Here is a 20,369-nt window from a genome sequence, read left to right as displayed (position 1 = left end):
AGTTACTATTTCAGACAGCAGTAACGCTTCCAAGGGTGGCTGTCAGTGTCACCGTAAGGCCGATCTGTGGATAACATCGCCATCAGTGGCGGTGCTACCCGCACATTTTTTGGAGGACGAAAAATGCAGGACTTGTTTTCGACGTCTGTAAAGTAGCGAAATTTTATATGGAGCGCTGGAAACTATGCCAACATGTAGGAAAACATTCCTACTTTCGCATGAATGCAAAAGAGCTTCGTTTTTACTACGCATATCAGCTCGGTGAGCAGAAATGCTTAAGGTGGCGGTGCTCCCCCCGCTTCCCCTATACGATTTCCAGAGCATGATACTAAATTCATTACTTTTGTTTTTAAAATTGAACTTTCCGGTCGATAAAAACTCTTTCTTGGGCATGCTGCCAAGTAATTTCGACTGGAGTGATTTTTATATTTTGCGTGCTTATCAATAAATATTTAAAAAAATACTGCAAGCCCTCACGCCTTTATCTACAACATGCATCATAAATGTAATATAGGTTATAGGTACATGTTCTCTGCGGAGACTCTTCAGGACTGCCAGAGCGCGGGTTAAGAAAGCTTGAGCTCGTCAATTGTGAAGTATTCCATTTGGTGATCGACCATACGAGTGGTTGCCATCGAAGCCCCGATTGTTGTTCGCGTCAATTAGAATGGATAGTCACACATTCATTTCGATTCCATCTAGGTATATACATAGAGCAGCCAGAAGGTTCACAAACAGAACTCTTGCTGTATCAGTGCATGCACCCCGATCCCGGCGGACTGGCGATCTCGGGGCTGATCGGACGGCACTCTGTTCTCCCCGCTCGGTGGCCGCACCTTCAGCTCGCCGGCGCCGGCGTGATCACCGGACCCGCCGCCTCCGAGCTGTGTGTACAAATTAGCCCCGCCGCGCCGGCGATTTGTCGTCGATCGCGACGCGTAACCATGGAAACCGGGCCAAACAGCGCGCCGAGCTGGGAATAGTCTGAATGGTGCGCGGTAATCTCCTGCGGGGGATAAAAGCCGGGGTACCTGACACAGAGCTGGGATACCTCACATGGAGCCGGGGTACCTGACTGACATGGAGCCGGGATACTCGACATGGAGGCAGACAAACTGACATGAGGATAGAAAACCTGATATGGAGTTGAGATACCTACCTGACATGGAGTCGGGATAACTGATATGGAGCTGAGATACCTGGATACGGCATTGGAGTCATACAGCCCGACATGGAGCCATGCTTGTTGCGGGGCACCATGGGGCATTGGTGGTGAATAGGGCTAGCCTAAACGTTTCTGACACCGAGACACGGGAAGTGAACAGGTGTGCATTTGCAAAAACTGCACAGCAGCGGCCACTGACGTCAGCTCGACTTGCTCCGGCTGCCGCACTGTCAGCGGCTCGTATGTATGTATGTAGCGTATACACTACCTATCGGAGCCGCGGTCCTGTCAGCAGCGGTATACCTATCGCAGCTGCCGCCGACGGCGACCGACGTCGTGCGGAACCTGTCGAACACACCTCGGCAGAGGAGGGAGGGAGGGAGGGAGGGTGACGGCAGAAGCGGGACATGACGTCGCTACATGACGCCCCAAGAGGCTCAGAGACCCACACGGCCCTGGCCCCGAACTCGGAAAGGGGGGCTGAGACACAAGGCCTGACCTCACTCAACGCGGTATGTGCAGCTGCAGGTGGGATAGCACAGGCACCAAACCAGCAGAGCACGCACAAGTTCGTGACAAGCATTTATGCTCACCTAAGCAGTAAGCTATAAGCAAAATTATACAGGCTTCGAAAACGTGAACGTGGTGTGAAAACATCGCCAGAATACTAGGAAGCAGAGTTTCAGCAATCAAATTATATAGATCAATCTAATAAAGTTTGTCCGATTGATGATTTCTGTATTTATCGCCCACCCGATCAAATTAGGTCGAGTCGCGCGATGTCAAGTCCTATCGCGGCGGTCCCGGTCAGTTCAAACCAGACTGGGTCAGACTGGGCGTGGTGGGTCATATCAGGCGGGATATGAATGGGACAAGGGCTCATTCCGGGTCAGACCGGGTCAGGTCAGTCTAGGTCAGGTCAGGCTAGGACTGGGTCATATCAGGGATGGGTCAGACCAGGGTCAGGTCAGTCTGTGTCAGGTCAGATCAGGTCAGGTCAGACCGAATCAGACTGAATCAGGCCAGATTAAGTCAGACCAGGGCTACGTCAGTCCAGGTCAGGTCAGTCCGGGCCGGGTCAGACCGGGTCAGGTCAGACCCGGGGTCCGGCCGGGATGTGCCAGCTCCTGTCTCCCCGGTCCACCCAGGCCGCGGCCGCCGTCACTGCGCCTGACACACCTGTTACCGTCTCGGCGCGGGGCTGACACCCGCCAGGGGTGGGGGGGGAGGACGGGGGCGGCGCCTTTTTGCCGACGCCGCTGTCGACTGCCGCCTTCAGTCCTGTGCAGGCCGCGGTGCGATCGTGGCGGGCGCCGGGCGGAGCGGCTGCCAGCCACCACCTGGCCCCATGTAACGTGGGTCCCGGAGCCATACGCGAGACGTTCTGTGTGCGGTGCTGGGGTGGAAACTCTTGTGGACTGTGGACAACATTATACTGTGGACTGAGGACGCCGCTCTGGTTACTAGACAGAACTCCAGTGGACTGAGAGCGGTGCTCCTGAGTACTGTGAACCTCCTGTGAACTGCACCACTGTTAACTGTGACTTTATCGGGAGGTTCTGAGCTCCGAGCCGCGGATGGTGAGCTGCGGACCGTAGCCGTCCTTGTGAACCGGAGTTATGGGCGGTTGAGCTGACCTTTCTGATATCCGAGTACGATGCGCACGCTGAGGCTGCCCGGCGCGGTGCGGGCGCCACCTCTCCCCCTTCTACTGCTGGTGCTACTGTTTGACCGGACAGGGGCAAGCCCAGCCTATGGGTGGGAGACCCTGCCAGCCCTCCGCGCAACAGGTGCGCTCCTCCTATGCAAAACAACACTACACAGCAAAGCAATTGTAAATATTATGTCTTCTATAACAGCAAAGCAACACCCTCATTTCTGAACACAAATCTGTCATCCACTTTTACTGCGACTGTTGCTTATTTGTCCGATCTGCAGGCATGCTGTGGAAATCAGTCTACACTCAGACAATTATGTTCAGCTTTCTGATAGCGTCCATTTTCATATGCGAATGATGCAGCTAACTGCAAATAAACCGCTTATAATTCCAACGGTAAGTCGTGGACGCAGCTGTAAGTAGGAAATGTATCAACGCCAGACAGTTATGCTTGCCGGTTGCACTTTGTGCGCATAAGTTCAATGACATCCTAACACTTGGAAGTGCACAGTTCATTAAGAAATATAGTGAGTGTTTGTGTAGGTAAACCTAAGGATATTGACAGTATTTCGGTTAATGACGCCACTGTCTGCGGCTTTCAGAGGACGCCTTTTCGGTGGACAGCGAGTCGCGGCGCGTGGACAGGGTGGCCGAGGACAGGGTGGACAGGGTGGCCGAGGACGTCAACCCGAGTCCGGAGGCCACGCCGAGCGGCGCGCCGCCCTCCCAGCAGTCCCAGGTGGGTCCTCCCGCCGCCCCACAGAGCCGCTGCTGCCCAGACGCGGCTGATCTGCCGCCGTCACACCGCCCCGTTACGTTAGAGCCTGTGACCGAGTGCCGACCCACCCGCAGGAGGCCGGCCAGCCCGCCAAAAAGTCGCGCAGCGTCGACCGCTCGCCGGGGCCCCAAGTCGACACCGATCTCGACTACGTCTACATGGAGGTCCAGAACAGGTGAGCACAGGGACAGGGGACAGGGGGTGTCGGCGGCTCAGGCTGGAAGGGGGGGGGGAGCGGGGAGGACCTGTCGGTGATCCAGGATGGATGGAGAGGAAATGGCAGGCTCCTGGTGGGAGCGAGAGAAGCTTTAAATGGGGTCGGCCTGCTGGAGATAAAAGACAAACTGTCGGCGGATCCCAAAGTGGCATGCATTCCGCTCCTTGCAGCAACCACTTTCCACCCAGCGCTCCTAAAGATCAAAGTTGAGGGCCGCCCAGCGCGTGCTGACGAGATGCCAGACTCCCTGACCCGATGACCTCCTTCGACAGGTTTGAAGACGGCAATGAAGCCACACGACTCGTGAAGCAACTGGAAAAGGATCTGTTCCTACCCGTCAATACCTTCGACAATATCGGGTAATACTGGGGTAACATACTATGTGCGCGTACTGTATACGTTAGCACAAAACTAAAGGACCGCTTGCATTTCAGCGATAAAACTTGAAATCTTCTCTATAAAACAGATAATTACGTACACTTACAAAATAATTCTAATTTTATCAGTGACACGTAATCGTTTGATTTTATCAGTGACACGTAATCGTTTGACTATCTATCATGATATGAGTATCATGTTCGCAAAACATATGCTATTATGAATGTTCATCTCAGGAGTCAGGACAAATATTTCGAGGAATGAAATCGGATTTTATTTCCACTTCCACAAGTGATGTATGGCGAAGGATAGGCGTGAATGCCCACTGCCCATTATGACATGTATGTGCAGTGTTTTATCAAATAACATCCACAAAAGCCTAAAAAGATCACATTTGCGATAGAAGCTTTCGTTTGGAAATCGCACATATTTCTGTGCAGTGTCTCTCTTCGAACATAGCCGAGGCCAATCGATTGTCCTAATGCGCATCATCGTCGCTAATAAAGGAACTGTCTGTTTCCATTCTCCAGGGCAGAAAAGAACCAGGTTTGGTTTAAGGTGAAGCCGAACAAGCTCGAACTGAACGCCGCAGCTGTAGCCAGTCGTATAGGTAAGATCACGCCACCGTGTCATCTGGCACCCACCCGCTCAGTCAACAGTCAAGAGATTTGGCTAAGGCGAACTTACCTAGTCCTGCAATCCCAACCTCGGCAGAAAATGCACATGAATCTCAATGTAGGTACATCAATGCACATGGCAGCTCATGAGTCGTGGACAATGATATTACATTTACTTTGTCAAACTGTGCTTAACAGAATTTGCAAAAACTGGACCAAACTTGTGTTCAACGTTATGCATAGTATGTCCATTGTGCATAAATTGCAGCTTATATGCTACATGAGCCGATACTGCCCAGCGCCCACTGAGTTTGCTCTGGCGTGCCTGGGCTAGGCGACAGGGTGATGCACGAGCATAACTGCATCCTTCTGACGGAAGCCATCCATTGCAGGAAGTCTTCGTGGCACCCTGAACAACGAGCTCGGTGTAACCATCACCGAGGCCGGCGTCGGAAAAGGGGTGAGTACAAATAGGGGCGAGAAAGAGGACGGGGCGTGAGCCGGAAAAGGGAAGAGTTGGGCGAGAAAGGGACCGGGGCGTGAGTCGGAAAAAGGGGGTGAGAGGGCGTCGGAAAGGGATGAGTAGGGCGAGAAAGCGATGAGACAACGGTTGGTGAGTGAGGGAATGGTTCTATTGGTACGTGAGGGAAGGAGCAAAGATGGCGACGAGAACACCAATGTTAGACTAGATCTAAACTAAAAAGCCGTTGCTTGTAGACAATGTTTCACAGCTTCCTCTTGTGACATTGTGACGTGTTGTGCATCGTTAAACACTAGAAATTCCGCAACAGATTAATTGCACAACAAATTATTTATTGGAGTTTCGCGTTAATCAAGATCTGAATCCATTTGCAAGCTCGTCATCCAGATCCGTTGCAAACCGTCGTGCCCGGAACGGCGTGGTCGCTGATAAGTTGACACGATACGGCTTTCGCCATTAGGAGTGATCAGCGGGAGGGAGACAACATGTCGCCGAACGTTTCTCTGGCAGGATTAGCGAACCTCCTCGCCTCTCTCCCTCCCTCTCTCGTGCTCTCTCCGCGCTGGGCTATTGATCGTGCCGGTGAGAGCGACCTGTCGTTGCCCGGGCGACCCGGCGGCGGCGCTCGGGGCGGCGTCCCGCCGGCTATTTGCCAATCAGCGCCTGTGCTGTGCCTGCTCACCATGGCAACTGGCGCCGCGCTGAATTGCCGACCGTATTGGGATGTGAGGCCAGGAATGCGGCACTGTCGCCGCTGGCCGCCGCTGGGGAGGCCGTCTGTGCGGCGGCGCGCCGCCCCGCCAGGATGAGGTGAGTGGGACCGGTCAGCCGCGACCCGTCACCGGCCGATAACGCTCGCACCGTGGACTTCAGAGTCTGATTAGCTTTTACCTCCCCTCTGCCGTTCGAAATTCACTCAGGCACTTTGACTACATCAGAGCAGGTCAGCCCCCCGGCTGCGACTCGTCATTTGGCCGTCACTAGCTCAAATGTCACTATAGCCGTTTTCACGACGGGCTATCCGGTGAATGCATCTAATTTGACCAAATCTGCACCTAATCTCTTTTACAGCAAATATCTTCATTTTATGAATTTATTTCAGTGTTTTAATCGATGATACTCTCTGATGATATGGCAAAGCAGGCATATAAGCAATTAGCGCAACCCTAGCTGATAGCTATTAAGAGATACACCGAAGCTAATTTGACCAAATCTGCACCTAATCTGCACTAAATATGCACCAAATGTGTACCAGATGGCCTTCGTGAAAACGGCTTATAGCTATTCTGACGTGCACCCAAAACGCACGCACCATGGACCTTCAATGTCTGATGTATTTAATCTCCCCTTTGCCGTTCGAAATTCGCTCAAGCAGTTTTACAGCTCATCTCAACCGGAGGTTTCCTCGGATGGGACGAATCGTGTCAGCCTTGTGATGGTCAATATACGATCGTGATACATGCCAGTCGGGCTGCCTTTACTGACTGGCATGTAAAGGCAGCCCGAGGTAACTCACAAGCTTTCACTGGAGATCATGGCTGATGAGTCCTTCCACGGCTGGTCACACCGTAGGGGGACTCGGAGTCTCCTGAGCTCCGAGTCACCGACAGAGTCAGCTGGACGACTCCCTAGGCCAGCGTATAAAGAGTCGGATAGCCGGTGACCGCTTGGCCTGCAGGAACCGGAAATGCAGAAGGGACTTGGTCTGGGTACACGAGACAGTTAAATATGCATATAATATGCTTATAATATGCAGACAGCCGAGGACAATAAAAGTGGGTAGCTTAAATGAGCTGATAAAGAAGGCATAAATTAACCCGAGATGGACTCTGAAAAAAATAGCGTTGTGTGTTTCCATTGCATTTCCGTGCTGGAACGAGCGAGTGGACACAGTGGACACTGAGCTGTGGACGTCAGCTTCAGGAATCAGGATTGTCCAAAAAACGCAGAATGGGTTGGAATCTATCTAACTAGTAAATAGTTATGCATCGTAATGCAAAATTAAACAATTATTGGTGGCTCTATAAATTACTCGAGTCTCAAGGTGTTCACATTTCACCAAGCAGTTATGACAATATATAAAGAAAAAAGTTTAGCAGCCTCACAAGTCACAAAAAAAAATTAGTATCCACCTCTGTGATATGAATGGAAAATCACCTCACCGATATTTAATCGTTCACAGATACATGCGATGTAAGATTGATGCGCTGCTGATAGGGAGCGCCTATAGGTGTACAGTGGATCTTATTAGGATCTCCAGACGTAACTAGATGGCGTTGAGCCTTAGTCGAGTCCATGTCAAATTCAAGGAGAGGTCACTACCGAGCTGGGCCCGATGGGGAGGTGGGCGGGGAGGGGGGCGGGTGGCGAGGTCACGGTGCGGGTGACCTGTCAAACAGCCCCGGCGCGGTGGGGCACTGCCGTAGGCAAATGGCGCACTCCTGTGTTGTTCCATATCGCGGTGGTGGGCCGGGCGGCCGGTTAGCTTGGCAGCTTGGAAGGAAAGGATAATGAGGCATGGTTTTGCTGTGGCCGGTTCACCTACTGTTACTTATGATGCACCCAGAGTAATGCAAATGTGGCGTTGATAATGCAGCTGGCAATGGAATGCTAGCGAATGCTCCGAGCGCCTAGCTATAAGGATTACTATTATCTATGTCTCCTGAAATTTTCATTGAATATAATTCAAGCACTAGAAAGATCGTATTCGTTCGCCAGTTTTTTGACCGGCTGGCGTTTCTTGCGTAGAGCGCCCTTGGGCAAATATTTAGGTATAATGCAGGTGATTTTTTTTGCTGGTAAGACGCCTTTAGGGTCAAATCAAGCAGTGGCGGAGGAACACCTTTAATGGAGTGGGGGCACTGCCGACTTTTGGTCCCATTCTTTCCATGCAACGCCCATAGGGCTAATGTTAAAATGCCCAAAATCAAACGGGGGCACGGTGCCCCGATGCCCCCCCCCCCCCCGTTCCGCCACCACATGAAATCAAGTCGCTAAGAGACGATGAGGAAAAGTGGACGAACGCCACATTTCTGTGCATGAAGTCTCGAGTTATAAAAAGCTAAAAGTTATTATACGTGAAAACTAAAAAACAATAAGATCAGTTAATAAAAATATTTGACCCGAATTAACTTCTGTTTTGTCTGACCATGATTGCATGTATGACCCCGGTCCAGCCTGGTTCAACTCGGCCGGCGGCCCAACCTGGTTCGGCTCCCCCCTTTTTAATATAAATTTGGCCCGAACCTTTTGAATGGAAGGAATCACAAGGACAGAGTCCCCGCTAAGCTGAGCTTGTTATAAAGCGTTGACCCTGCCATCTACCCTCCGATCAAGCAATTCCTGGTCTATTGCAGACTATGGTTTTGAGGTTTAGTCTATGGCAAAATGGTCTATGGTTTAGAGTCCAAATTTTAACGTGCGCACATAGCCGCGCGCGGCCGGTCCCCCCCACTGACTTCGCCTGGCAGCGGCCTGCCACCAATCACAACCATACCCGTCAGGAGGCTAAAAAAACGTCAAGCACACGTCGTGTTTCGAACCCGGACTTTTGCAACCGGGACGTGCGCCTTCACCACATGGCACATGGAGTCCAACGCTCTACCGACCGAGCTACCGGGACGGACATTTACCTCGGGGTTTCGCCTCGTGACATTGACAGACGTCAGACACTTTGGCCGAACTTAAGCCGAAATACTGAGCAAGCTGCGCAGGGCGATAGGTGCTCGGCTCGTAGTGTTGAGGTTGGGTAACCTGTGAGCTGAACGCGATGTTGTGAGCTCGAGCCCCACTCCCGGGTCTGGTTTTATCTAGACACAACCAAACCCTTTCCTTCTACTGCAACACAGCTAAGCATGCGATGACATCTTTCCCCAATATCCTCCCCAAAAGTCAAAATTATCGCTTATAAACGTTTAGCTAAGTTTCATATTTAGAAAAATATTTTTGGTCATTTGTCTGGAGCCATTTCAACTCTTTTTTCTTTTCTGATTCTTTTCGACCCGATAAAACCCACCAAAACTGAACGTGCCAAATGAAAAATATCGAACTCAAATAACAGTTTCGAAAAGCCATGATGTCATGAGACATCATGCAACTATCGACTGAATAGTTGCATGCTATTAATACTCCTAGAATTCAATTATATTGTTCAAGATTTTGGCTGGAACTGGCGCTGCCTCTCGCTTGCCCGTTCGTTTGAGATAATGATTCCCTTCAGTCGCATTCTTGCTGGTTACACATGAACAGGATACCACCATATACCGGAGTGAACGCACCCGCAACCATCATCCCCTCCCCTCAGCCTCGGCGCAGTGGCGGGCGGCCCTGGGCGGCCCACTCCCGGCGCTACGCACGCCCCATGCGCCGTGATACCGCGTCACTCCCCCTCCCTCCTTCCCCCACAATGACCGGTGACCTCACTTCCCTCGGGATTTGGACTCACCCTACCCCGACCGTAGCGCCACGTGGTGGCTCTGGAGATCTCAAATAGACCCACTGTACATACCTACTTGTACATACCTACTTACCTACCTACTAGGTGTACATACCTACTTGTATTAGGTGACGTAGGTGTACCTTGTACTCGAAATCTGAAGTTGTGTCTTCTGTTGGCCGTAAACATTAAGCTCATGTTGAAGAAGAGAAAATGCCTTAACTAATGTATCTTTAAATAAAGGATGAGAATTATTTGTAAAGTGCAGGTAACTGGTAGGTACCTATCAATAAGTCATGCATACTGCTCATCCTATACCTAGGTAAATATATGCATAGACATAATACCATATGGGACCGGGAAAATAACTCCGGTCCATGTGTGGTATGAATCTAACCTATGTCGATGGTTGTTCGTACTGCAGATGGCCATCAGGGCTGCGGAGTCGGAGTCGGAATCGGAGTTGGAGTCGGTCGTAGTCGACAGTTCCGCCCAGAGTCAGATTCAAAGTTGGAGTCGCCAAAATCCTACCGACTCTGACTCCGGAGTCGGAGTTAATGCTGCATGGCTCAACGTCAAACACCACACCTGTTTTATTGACGATACTGCGCTCGAAATCAGATATTGTCGAAAAAAGGCCATTTTGCTGTTTTGGACGAACGTTTTCAGGGAAAGAAGCAGAAGATGGTGAATTCCCCAGAAACTGCTTTTTAATTCTTGTTATTTTTAATGCATATTTGCAACGCAAAGCCTTGGAACGCACAAGGGATCGTTTCAGGCAAGATAAAAGATCTCCATATAATGAACTTCAATATCATGATATGGATTTCAATAGAACCGTCCGGAGTCGGATTCGCGGTTAGAGTCGGAGTCGCATAGTTAGTTTAAAGCACTTAACTAAACCGTACTGTAACATGGTTTAATTTCTTTTCATCTTACTTCGACATGGAAATGGATTTTGGTGACAAAAAGACGCTGCAAAAAGTAAGTTCTATTCAGTTGAGTTGGTAAGCAATATTCTCTGACGATCGAGTTCAGACTATCACGCAGCATTCAGAAGGACGCGAAAATGAAAAATTGCAGGCCTCGGTAAGGTCCATTGAAAAAACCTTTACTCTTAACTGATCAACGCAAAGCGAAGCCTGGTTGCGAAAACATCAGCGGATGTCAAAATATGAGTCACTCACATCTGGTGCCACAACAGTGCAAAAAGCGTAAATGACAAATGTCTGTAGCATTTGGTTGTCATTTTAGCCCAGACCACACATATAAGTTCAAAGAAAGATGAAGCGGACTATTACTTTGCCAGAGACCGGAGAATGGGGTGCCGTCCCATCATCGCCCTGAGGTGGTGTGAACCCTAGTTCAATGGCCAATGCCTATACCCTGGTGTGAAGCCCATCAGACAGTCTGATTTGATGGCCGACGGATAAAACGACCGCTCTGTTTGCCTTGGTTTCGAGATTTCTATAGCTCCGAGGGAATCGAACCCAACTTCAGTGAACCCCAGGAAAGTTGGGAATCGCCTCTGAATGCTTTAATTACATGTCAGCTGGTAAGCAGCCACTCACTTCTATTTAACTTGGTAATCGAAAGCTCAAGTCGTCGCCAATGAGTTTTGTCAGATAAATGTAGTTGGTGGGTACATACCTACTGCTGTTGACGCTGAGCTACGAGGGAATTCCTTCGAGGTTTGTCAAATGCCTTGTGAATTATGATGTCCGGCCGGCAGGGGGCTATAGGATTTGCTCACGTATATTCGCTTCGCTCACGCATTGGCGGTAATTGTCTTGGTCAGATCTCTTTACATACACACCCATTGTCTTCCTCCCTGTTCCACAGGGGATTATGTCTCGTTCGCCGTATGTCCACAGAGCTCAGTGTCCACCTCTGTCCACAGAGCTCAGTGTCCACCTCTGTCCACAGAGCTCAGTGTCCGTCCACCTCTGTCCACAGGGCTCAGTGTCCACCTCTGTCCACAGAGCTCAGTGTCCACATCTGTCCACAGAGCTCAGTGTGTCCGTTTACCTCTGTCCACATACCTTTGTCCACAGAGTTAGTGTTCACCTCTGTCCACACACAGAGCTCAGTGTCCGCCCAACTCTGTCCACAGAGCTCAGTGTCCACCTCTGTCCACAGGGCTCAGTGTCCGCCCAACTCTGTCCACAGAGCTCAGTGTCCACCTCTGTCCACAGAGCTCGGTGTCCGTCCACTTCTGTCCACAGACCTCAGTGTCCACCTCTGTCCACAGAGCTCAGTGTCCGCCCAACTCTGTCCACAGAGCTCAGTGTGTCTTGTCCACCTCTGTCCACAGAGATCAGTGTCCGTCCACCTCTGTCCACAGAGCTCAGTGCGTCTTGTCCACCTCTGTCCACAGAGCTCAGTGTCCGTCCACCTCTGTCCACAGAGCTCAGTGTCCGTCCACCTCTGTCCACAGAGCTCAGTGTCCGTCCACCTCTGTCCACAGAGCTCAGTGTCCGTCCACCTCTGTCCACAGAGCTCAGTGTCCACCTCTGTCCACACACAAAGCTCAGTGTGTCCGTCCACCTCTGTCCACAGAGCTCAGTGTCTTGTCCACCTCTGTCCACAGAGCTCGGTGTCCACCTCTGTCCACAGAGCTCAGTGCGTCTTGTCCACCTCTGTCCACAGAGCTCAGTGTCCGTCCACCTCTGTCCACAGGGCTCAGTGTCCGTCCACCTCTGTCCACAGGGCTCAGTGTCCACCTCTGTCCACACACAAAGCTCAGTGTGTCCGTCCACCTCTGTCCACAGGGCTCAGTGTCCGTCCACCTCTGTCCACAGAGCTCAGTGTCCACCTCTGTCCACACACAAAGCTCAGTGTGTCCGTCCACCTCTGTCCACAGAGCTCAGAGTCCGTCCACCTCTGTCCACAGAGCTCGGTGTCCACCTCTGTCCACAGAGCTCAGTGTCCACCTCTGTCCACAGAGCTCAGTGTCTGTCCATCTCTGTCCACAGAGCTCAGTGTCTTGTCCACCTCTGTCCACAGAGTTCAGTGTCCGTCCACCTCTGTCCACAGGGCTCAGTGTCCGTCCACCTCTGTCCACACACAAAGCTCAGTGTGTCCGTCCACCTCTGTCCACACACAAAGCTCAGTGTGTCCGTCCACCTCTGTCCACAAAGCTCAGTGTGTCCGTCCACATCTGCCCACAGAGCTCAGTGTCCACCTCTGTCCACAGGGCTCAGTGTCCGTCCACCTCTGTCCACAGAGCTCAGTGTCCGTCCACCTCTGTCCACAGAGCTCAGTGTCCACCTCTGTCCACAGAGCTCAGTGTCCGTCCACCTCTGTCCACAGAGCTCGGTGCGAGTGGAGGCCGAGCACAGGACCATGTTCGTGCAGACGCTCAGTATTGTGCTGGGCGCGCTGGTGGCCGCCATAGTGCTGGTCGTCCTGTTCGTCTGCCTGGCCCGCCGCTATGTGCGCGGCCGGGACAAGATCAAAGGCCTGGCCAACACCGACACGGAGGCCAGCAAGGACTACCAGGTGGGTGCCGCCGACCGGCTGCTCGGCGAGAAGGACCACCGGGGAACTCGGACCAGTGGGCACCGATGACCATCAGTCCATCAATCAGACGTGTCGGCGCGGCGGGGAGCAACAGGTGGGCAGTCACAGCGCCCCGAGCCAGTGACTGCGTGCATTGGCCGAGGGGCGAGGCATCCTGAGACAATCACTTCCCAGGTCGGGGTGTGAACAAACGATCACTTATCCATTCTCTCCAGCTCAGTCTTCGGTTATCGATTTTCGGTCGTTGATATGACATGCCCTAGAATGGTTGTGCAAAATTTATTGCAGATACAGTAAATATCCCTAAAGAGGTCACGCATGACAAGGAAATAATTCCTGCCACGGCGACACGTAACACCTGGCACCGTGGAAGACCCCCCCCCCCCCCGCCAGCTCTGCTCGCGGCGACAGGTGAAGTGGCGCTCTCCCTCTCCCTCTCCCTCTCCGGGCTCGCCAGATGGCGTGCCGGGCCGGCGCGGTATCGACCGCACGCCCACCTGAGCCGCTCCGCCGCTCTGCCCTGTGCTCCGCGCTCTGCCCGACCACCTGAGCCGGCCTCCCGCGGGGACACTCGGCTCCCTCTGCGTACCCACCTGGTCCCAGGTGAAGGCCGTCGGTATAGCGCAGACGCCCCATCGCACACCTGGCTATTACGCGTCCACACCAGACAGTGCTGGAGATTGAATGCTTGAGGCGCTTAAACCGCAGAAAAATATTTTGAATGGACTGTGATTTATTATTGTGTGACCCATACTTGCAAAATGCCGTAGAATCCGGTGTGACGGAGCACTGGGAAACATCAGGTCTGCCAACCAAGGGGCGCCTCTGCGGTTCCTCCCTGTCTCTCCCCTGCCGGCGGGGCCCTGCAGGTCCTCCCGGCATGGCCGCCCACCCCGTCCTGTCCTGGTGCCGCCCCTGCAGGTGCCCCATGGTCCCTCCCGCGGGTCCCTGGTGCCGCCCCTGCGCCCCGCTGCCGCCGGTACCGACACCCCTGCCGTCGGTACCGGCGGCAGTGGTGACCGCCGCGCCGGCACGATGTGGCACCTGGACGCCTGCGCCGCCGCCGCCGCCGCCGACACACCGCCAATGTGGCTGGCCAGAGCCAAGGTAGAGCCGTCCGAGGGGAGTCCGCGGGGAGTGCGGGGGCTGACCACTGACCTGAGCCGTCCGCGGGAAGTGTGGGGGCTGACCGCTGACCGGGGGCCGTCCGGGGGGAGTGTGGGGACTGACCGCTGACCGGGGGCCGTCCGCGGGGAGTGCGGGGGCCGCGGGGCTGTCCGCGGGGAGTGCGGGGGCTGACCACTGACCTGAGCCGTCCGCGGGAAGTGTGGGGGCTGACCGCTGACCGGGGGCCGTCCGCGGGGAGTGCGGGGACCGCGGGGAGTCCGTGGGGAGTGCGGGGACCGACCCCCGATAGGGCCGTCCGCGGGGAGTGCGGGGCCGACCACTGACCGGGGAGGTGTGCCGGCGGCCTGAGCCGGGCAGGTGGGTGTGAGCTGACTGTGGTGGCGGGGTGCCCTGCAGGGACCACCTGCCTGCCAACAGGTGGGTGCTGGGCGGACCAAGGGGTCAGTCAGCCGCGGCCTGCCTTCAGCGCCGCTCTCCCTCTGTGTCAGCTGCCGCTGTCAGCGGAAACCGTGCGACGAATAGCGCCAATGTGAACGGAACAAGTTCTATTTCGGACTGCTCCGTGCCACAGGCAGCGCAGGGTATGCATGTCTTTATAGTGCACCTGGTGAGCAGATTGGTATATAAGAATACGGACGGTGAGTCAGAAATTAGGTAACAATGACTCATCCTAGCTTCAAAAGTGCTGGTTAATTTGTTTTAGGCGCGCCTGCCTGCACAAACGACACCTGTGCTGCCGCCCGGAGAGGGTAAACATAACTGCGCCCGTTTGCAGTCTTTTTACTCGTAACTCGGTGAGGTCAGGCCCCAGTTCTAGTGTCCTTCGGGTGCTGCGTAAAAAGGATACGTTTTTGTGGACGCAAGAAGTGGGCTTTGACCCGAAGGAAAATAAATGGATAGCATGGAGCTATCAATGCATAAACGCACAATATTAGTTTGAGCAATCTCGACTTCAAATTACTGAATATACGTCATTACTGAGCTGGTAAAATAAATTACATAAGACGGCCGCTACAAATACCAGCTGTACCACAGCCAGCGTATGCCGACTTAAAACTAAGCTGCTGCCTCCTGTCTGCAAGTTTTCAAAGCGACATAGCTTTAGGAATGTGTTTATACACAGCTCTTTCGGCTTCTGACAGCTATATGTAGGCTTAGGTAGCAGCTGTGTTTGTGCGAGTGTTGCACTTTCCCAGCTCAGAGGCCGCGCGTGGCGTCCCGCGGAGCAGTAATGGGTCCCGCAGGACGGAGAGGGAGGGCTACCGCCACCCCACCCCGCCCCCAGTCACTACACGAAGCTCCCGGGAAAGAGAGAGGCAGAGACTGTGGTGAGAGAAGCAAAGCGAGCATCGTTCTCCTGTGGGCCGTTATGATGAATAGGATGCCGTAAATAAATCCTGAAGCATGGACCGACTTGGCCTGCACATCCCTCGACTTGGGCCAGATTTCAGTCCCAAGTCGGGCCTTCCCCTCCAGGAGCTGTGTCGGTCTGTTTAAACTTAGTGACAAACCTCCCCTCTCACAGGACCTGTGCCGGTAAGTATAGCTGTAGTGAGTAGTGACAGCTCCCTCTCCTCTGTACAGGACCTGTGCCGGTCCCGGATGGCGGCCCGGGTCACCGAGAAGACGGACACCCCTGAGAAGCCACAGCGCGTGCACAGCCTGTCCAAAGAGTCGGACGGCACGGCCAGCCCCACGTCACGCTCCAGCACCTCCTCTTGGTCAGTAAATGGCAGCCTCTTGGTCAGTGCCGCACTAACACTTCCGCAACTTGTTTAATGTTTATGATGAGACACGGTGTAGGTAGTCCGATTACTGAAATATGAACGTTTGATGAAACATTCCACCTATAACATTTTACGAACTTTGTGTTTCGTCTTGCAGGAGTGAAGAACCAGTTGTGTCAAACATGGACATATCAACCGGACACATGGTTCTGGTAAGTAAGGAACATGCATTGCCATTTGAAGATTGTACGTTTATCTCTATAACTATGGAATAGCTTGCCCATTCATGTCCGAAACTATTCGAAAGCTGATTTTGTGAAATATATTTTGGAAAATCACGCGGTAAAATGATGCATATGTACCTATATGGTGTTGTTCCGGTGATGTCACATTGTTCGTTGTAATAATTGCCGGTTATTTATGAGGCTTCGCTGTCTCATCAAACTTTTTGTTATAGAAAATCGCTTTTGTTCTGCATTTTGATTTCGTTATACGTGCTTATGAATGACAGGGCACTGCGCTGCCTGTATTGTATGTAAATGGTTTATGTGTGTCAATGTGTTTCCCTCTGTAATGCCCACCGAATGGTGGTTAGTGGGAATATGAAATAATAATAATAATAATTATAATCTCAACTGACGTAAGTTACCGATTTCCCAAAAGTTGGCGGATTATCCGTATTACCTACTTCAAGTTGCCCTAGGATTTACAATATTTTGAACGTATTCGATTTTTGATTGTTTCCTGAATTGGGATTTATTCAGTCGTATCCCGGTCCAAAGTTGCGTACGGGCAACTACGTTTCTGAGGCAATATTAGTGCCCGCAGAGTAGCTGTTTCCCTCCCTGACGTCCCCCCCCCCCCGCGCCGCAGTCCTACATGGAGGACCATCTGAAGAAGAAGGACAAGCTGGAGGAGGAGTGGCGCGCGCTGTGTGCCTACGAGGCCGAGCCCTCGGCGCGCACGGTCGCCGCGCTGCCCGCCAACGCCAAGAAGAACCGGGTGCCGACGGCACTGCCGTACGACCACTCGCGCGTCACGCTGAACGCGGTCACCAACGCCACCGGGGGCGACTACATCAACGCCAGCACCATCACCGACCACGACCCGCGCAACCCGGCCTACATCGCCACCCAGGTGAGCGACCACGACCCGCGCCACGACCCGCGCCACCCGGCCTACATCGCCACCCAGGTGAGCGACCATGACCCGCGCAACCCGGCCTACATCGCCACACAGGTGAGGGACCGACCACGACCCGCGCAACCCGGCCCACATCGCCACCCAGGTGAGCGACCACACCACCAGCCAAGACCCGCGCAACCCGGCCTACATCGCCACCCAGGTGAGAGACTATATCACCGGTCACGATTACACCACCGACCACGACCCGCGCCACCCGGCCTACGTCGCCACCCAGGTGAGTGCGGTGAACGTCGACTGTCACAGGCTGTACGCAGAGCTCTGGACTGATCATCTGACATCCCTTCTGTCTGCCCGGCGCGACTGACCGGTGCCAACCCCGTCCCGCCGGCAGGGTCCGATGGCGCAGACGGCCAACGACTTCTGGCAGATGGTCTGGGAGCAGGGCAGCGTGGTGATCGTCATGCTGACGCGGCTGACGGAGAACGGCAGCGGCATGTGCCACCGCTACTGGCCCGAGGAGGGCTCCGAGCTCTACCACATCTACGAGGTCAGTACAGAAGGAGCGCCGAGGCCCGCACGTCACCATGCGTTAAGAATCTGCCATGATCGAAGAGGGGGTAAATGCAAACGTTATTGTGATGTTACACGGCATATTCTTAGTGGTTATGAATATCGATGAGGTTTGCTGGTTTCGTCGCCAAGAAACATGATTGGTAAAGAAAGCAACCGTTGGCCACCAACCCATATTTTACTTCACAAAGTGTCCATGATCCGCTGACTCTGCTGACCGCTGACCGCTGACACTGCTGACCACTGACCGCTGTCGCCGCCCGTCGCTCGTCAGGTGCACCTGGTGTCGGAGCACATCTGGTGCGACGAGTACTTGGTGCGCAGCTTCTACCTGAAGAACCTCAAGACCAGCGAAACGCGCACGGTGACCCAGTTCCACTTCCTGGCCTGGCCCGAGAACGGCGTGCCCACCTCCACCAAGGCGCTGCTCGAGTTCCGCAGGTCAGTGCCCTGGCCTCCCTCCTTCTGCAGCGCTGTTCGGTGGGTCAGTGTCTCCGCCGCCGGCCGGCTCCACTGCCAGATAACGTATGTGATCACTGACTTACCTACTCGTCTGGTAACCTCGCAGGGTCTTCTCAGATCGGGACGGAGCATCATTTCAAACGTCCTCTAAACTGAATTAGGACTGCCTTTCGCAGTTATCTTCGTACCTAGCCAAATGTCTTTCTATAGAAGATATAGTTTTTTATCAAAGTTGACTGGAGAGGCAACGTTTGAAATAATTGGGTTCGAGAAATCGAAAGATTACTTTTTATTGCTCTTAACCCGGGATCATGAGCTACGTATCGTGTTTCATCGGCGAATAGGACGACTACAACAATAATACGGCCTAACTGATCACATAAGGATAAGCTGTCACATGTTGCCCATGTCTCAAATGCACGAGCCACTCAGTCAGCCCGAGGCGCAGCGCCGCCCAACCCATCTGCCCTTCACATCCCATCTCCGGCCATCATTTTCGTGATTTTTGCAATTTAGCTTTGATCGAATTGCATAGTCACAAAAGTGATGGTCGTGGATGGGTACACTACCAGACGGCTACTGCGAGAGTAAGCAGTGTTGTTTAACAAGAAAATAGCACATGCCAGAAAAGACAAAGAGTCGTGAAGTACCTCTCGCAACGTTGTATTTTAAACTTGTCCAGGTAGTGGTGTTCCTTTTGTTGTTTCAAAAAAGAATATGTAAACGTCAAATGTATTGCGGTTTGCTCACAGCTGGCATTGGAAAATTTATATGCGCCGATTCTTCGGTGAAACTTTCTCATATAGGTACTCTGGCTCCCCGCAGAAAAGTGTATAAAGTTATACATATGAGTGTCTGACGGCCGCCCAACCCCCACAGGAAAGTGAACAAGTCGTACCGCGGCCGGTCGTGTCCGGTGATCGTGCACTGCTCCGACGGCTGCGGCCGCACCGGCACCTACTGTCTCATCGACATGGTGCTCAACCGCATGGCCAAGGGCGCCAAGGAGATCGACATCGCCGCCTCTCTGGAGCACTTGCGCGACCAGCGCGCCGACATGGTGCGCACGCGCGCCCAGTTCGAGTTCGTGCTCATGGCCGTGGCCGAGGAGGTGCACGCCATCCTGAAGGCGCTGCCCCAGTGAGCCAGCCCGCCCCCACCCAGTATTATGTCGAGCGTCGGTGTTCGCGTGCTGTCAGTGTCAGAGTCTATAGGTGTTTGGTGTTGACTGTCGGGGGCGGGCGGACGGTGGCCGGCGACTGCAGGTGCGGCAGTCCGGCGCCGGGAGGACCGGACCGGCCCGGCCCGGCCTCCGACAGAACGGCGACATGGCCAGGAGCCGCCGCGCAGCGCCGCGCCGCCGCCGCCGCACCAGCCCCGTCAATGTTGCATCCGGAGAAAACCCAAAAACGGCGCCGTGTGCGCGGCTCGGTGCGGCTCGGAGCTTGCAGTCTGGTCCCCCGGGAGCGGCGGCGGGCCCGACCGGCCGTCCTCGGGCCGACGTCCCTCCTCCTTAGGAGCCGTTCTGGACCCAGCCTCCCAGAAGGGTTCCTTGCTCTGTGGGCCGGATGACGGTCGCTCCGGCGAGGCCGCCGCCCCCGGCCGCCGTGTCTTGGACCGCCGCGCCGCCACAGCCAGAGAGCAAGCACAAACACTTGCTCCCTGGCACCGGCGGCGCACGCTTAACGCAGAAAATACAAACGCCACAAAAAATGGAGTCGTGTTATATAGGTGGCTAGGATAGACGTTGCCCGTTACTGTAAGATGTTTATTCTGGTTGTCTCACGCCAAGATAAACTATTTTTGTGATCCATGCCACGGTCCTTGGGAGCCCGGTTAGTCGGCAACAAATACATCAACATTCCGTTGTATGCGAGTTTGGACATGGGGTAGGCGTGACACACGGTCACACTTGGTGGCTTCAGCCCTGGTAGTTGTTATCAGTAATAAAAAAACCATCCGCAAATAACTGCAGACACCTATTACACACTAGCTAACCAGGCTAGGAGACGAGATTTGAATCAAAATATATTTTTTAATCGAGGTTATGGTCAAGACACTTCCAACACTGAAAAAGCAATAATTT

The 20,369-nt window shown here is 53.5% G+C and overlaps 1 protein-coding gene across 1 annotated transcript in view; it reads left to right on the top strand.

The window, feature by feature from the left end:
• The window catches only part of LOC122385704 (receptor-type tyrosine-protein phosphatase N2-like), a 66,379-nt gene extending 46,227 nt beyond the window's left edge, over positions 1-20,152 (top strand). The window contains exons 9-20 of the mRNA XM_043374152.1: positions 3,425-3,561; positions 3,675-3,775; positions 4,090-4,176; positions 4,726-4,805; positions 5,205-5,272; positions 13,041-13,229; positions 15,963-16,099; positions 16,263-16,317; positions 16,979-17,242; positions 17,643-17,798; positions 18,096-18,262; positions 19,163-20,152. Coding sequence (XP_043230087.1) covers positions 3,425-3,561; positions 3,675-3,775; positions 4,090-4,176; positions 4,726-4,805; positions 5,205-5,272; positions 13,041-13,229; positions 15,963-16,099; positions 16,263-16,317; positions 16,979-17,242; positions 17,643-17,798; positions 18,096-18,262; positions 19,163-19,427 — 1,706 coding nt within the window. The 3' untranslated portion in view covers positions 19,428-20,152. The remainder of the gene's footprint in view (positions 1-3,424; positions 3,562-3,674; positions 3,776-4,089; positions 4,177-4,725; positions 4,806-5,204; positions 5,273-13,040; positions 13,230-15,962; positions 16,100-16,262; positions 16,318-16,978; positions 17,243-17,642; positions 17,799-18,095; positions 18,263-19,162) is intronic.
• Positions 20,153-20,369: the final 217 nt, after the last annotated feature.

This window comes from Amphibalanus amphitrite, unplaced genomic scaffold (assembly GCF_019059575.1).
Source record: "Amphibalanus amphitrite isolate SeventyFive unplaced genomic scaffold, NRLGWU_Aamphi_draft 000228F_arrow, whole genome shotgun sequence".
NCBI classification, from domain to species: domain Eukaryota; kingdom Metazoa; phylum Arthropoda; class Thecostraca; order Balanomorpha; family Balanidae; genus Amphibalanus; species Amphibalanus amphitrite.
Note: the sequence above shows the minus strand (reverse complement) of the source record. Positions and strands in the feature narration are given on the sequence as shown.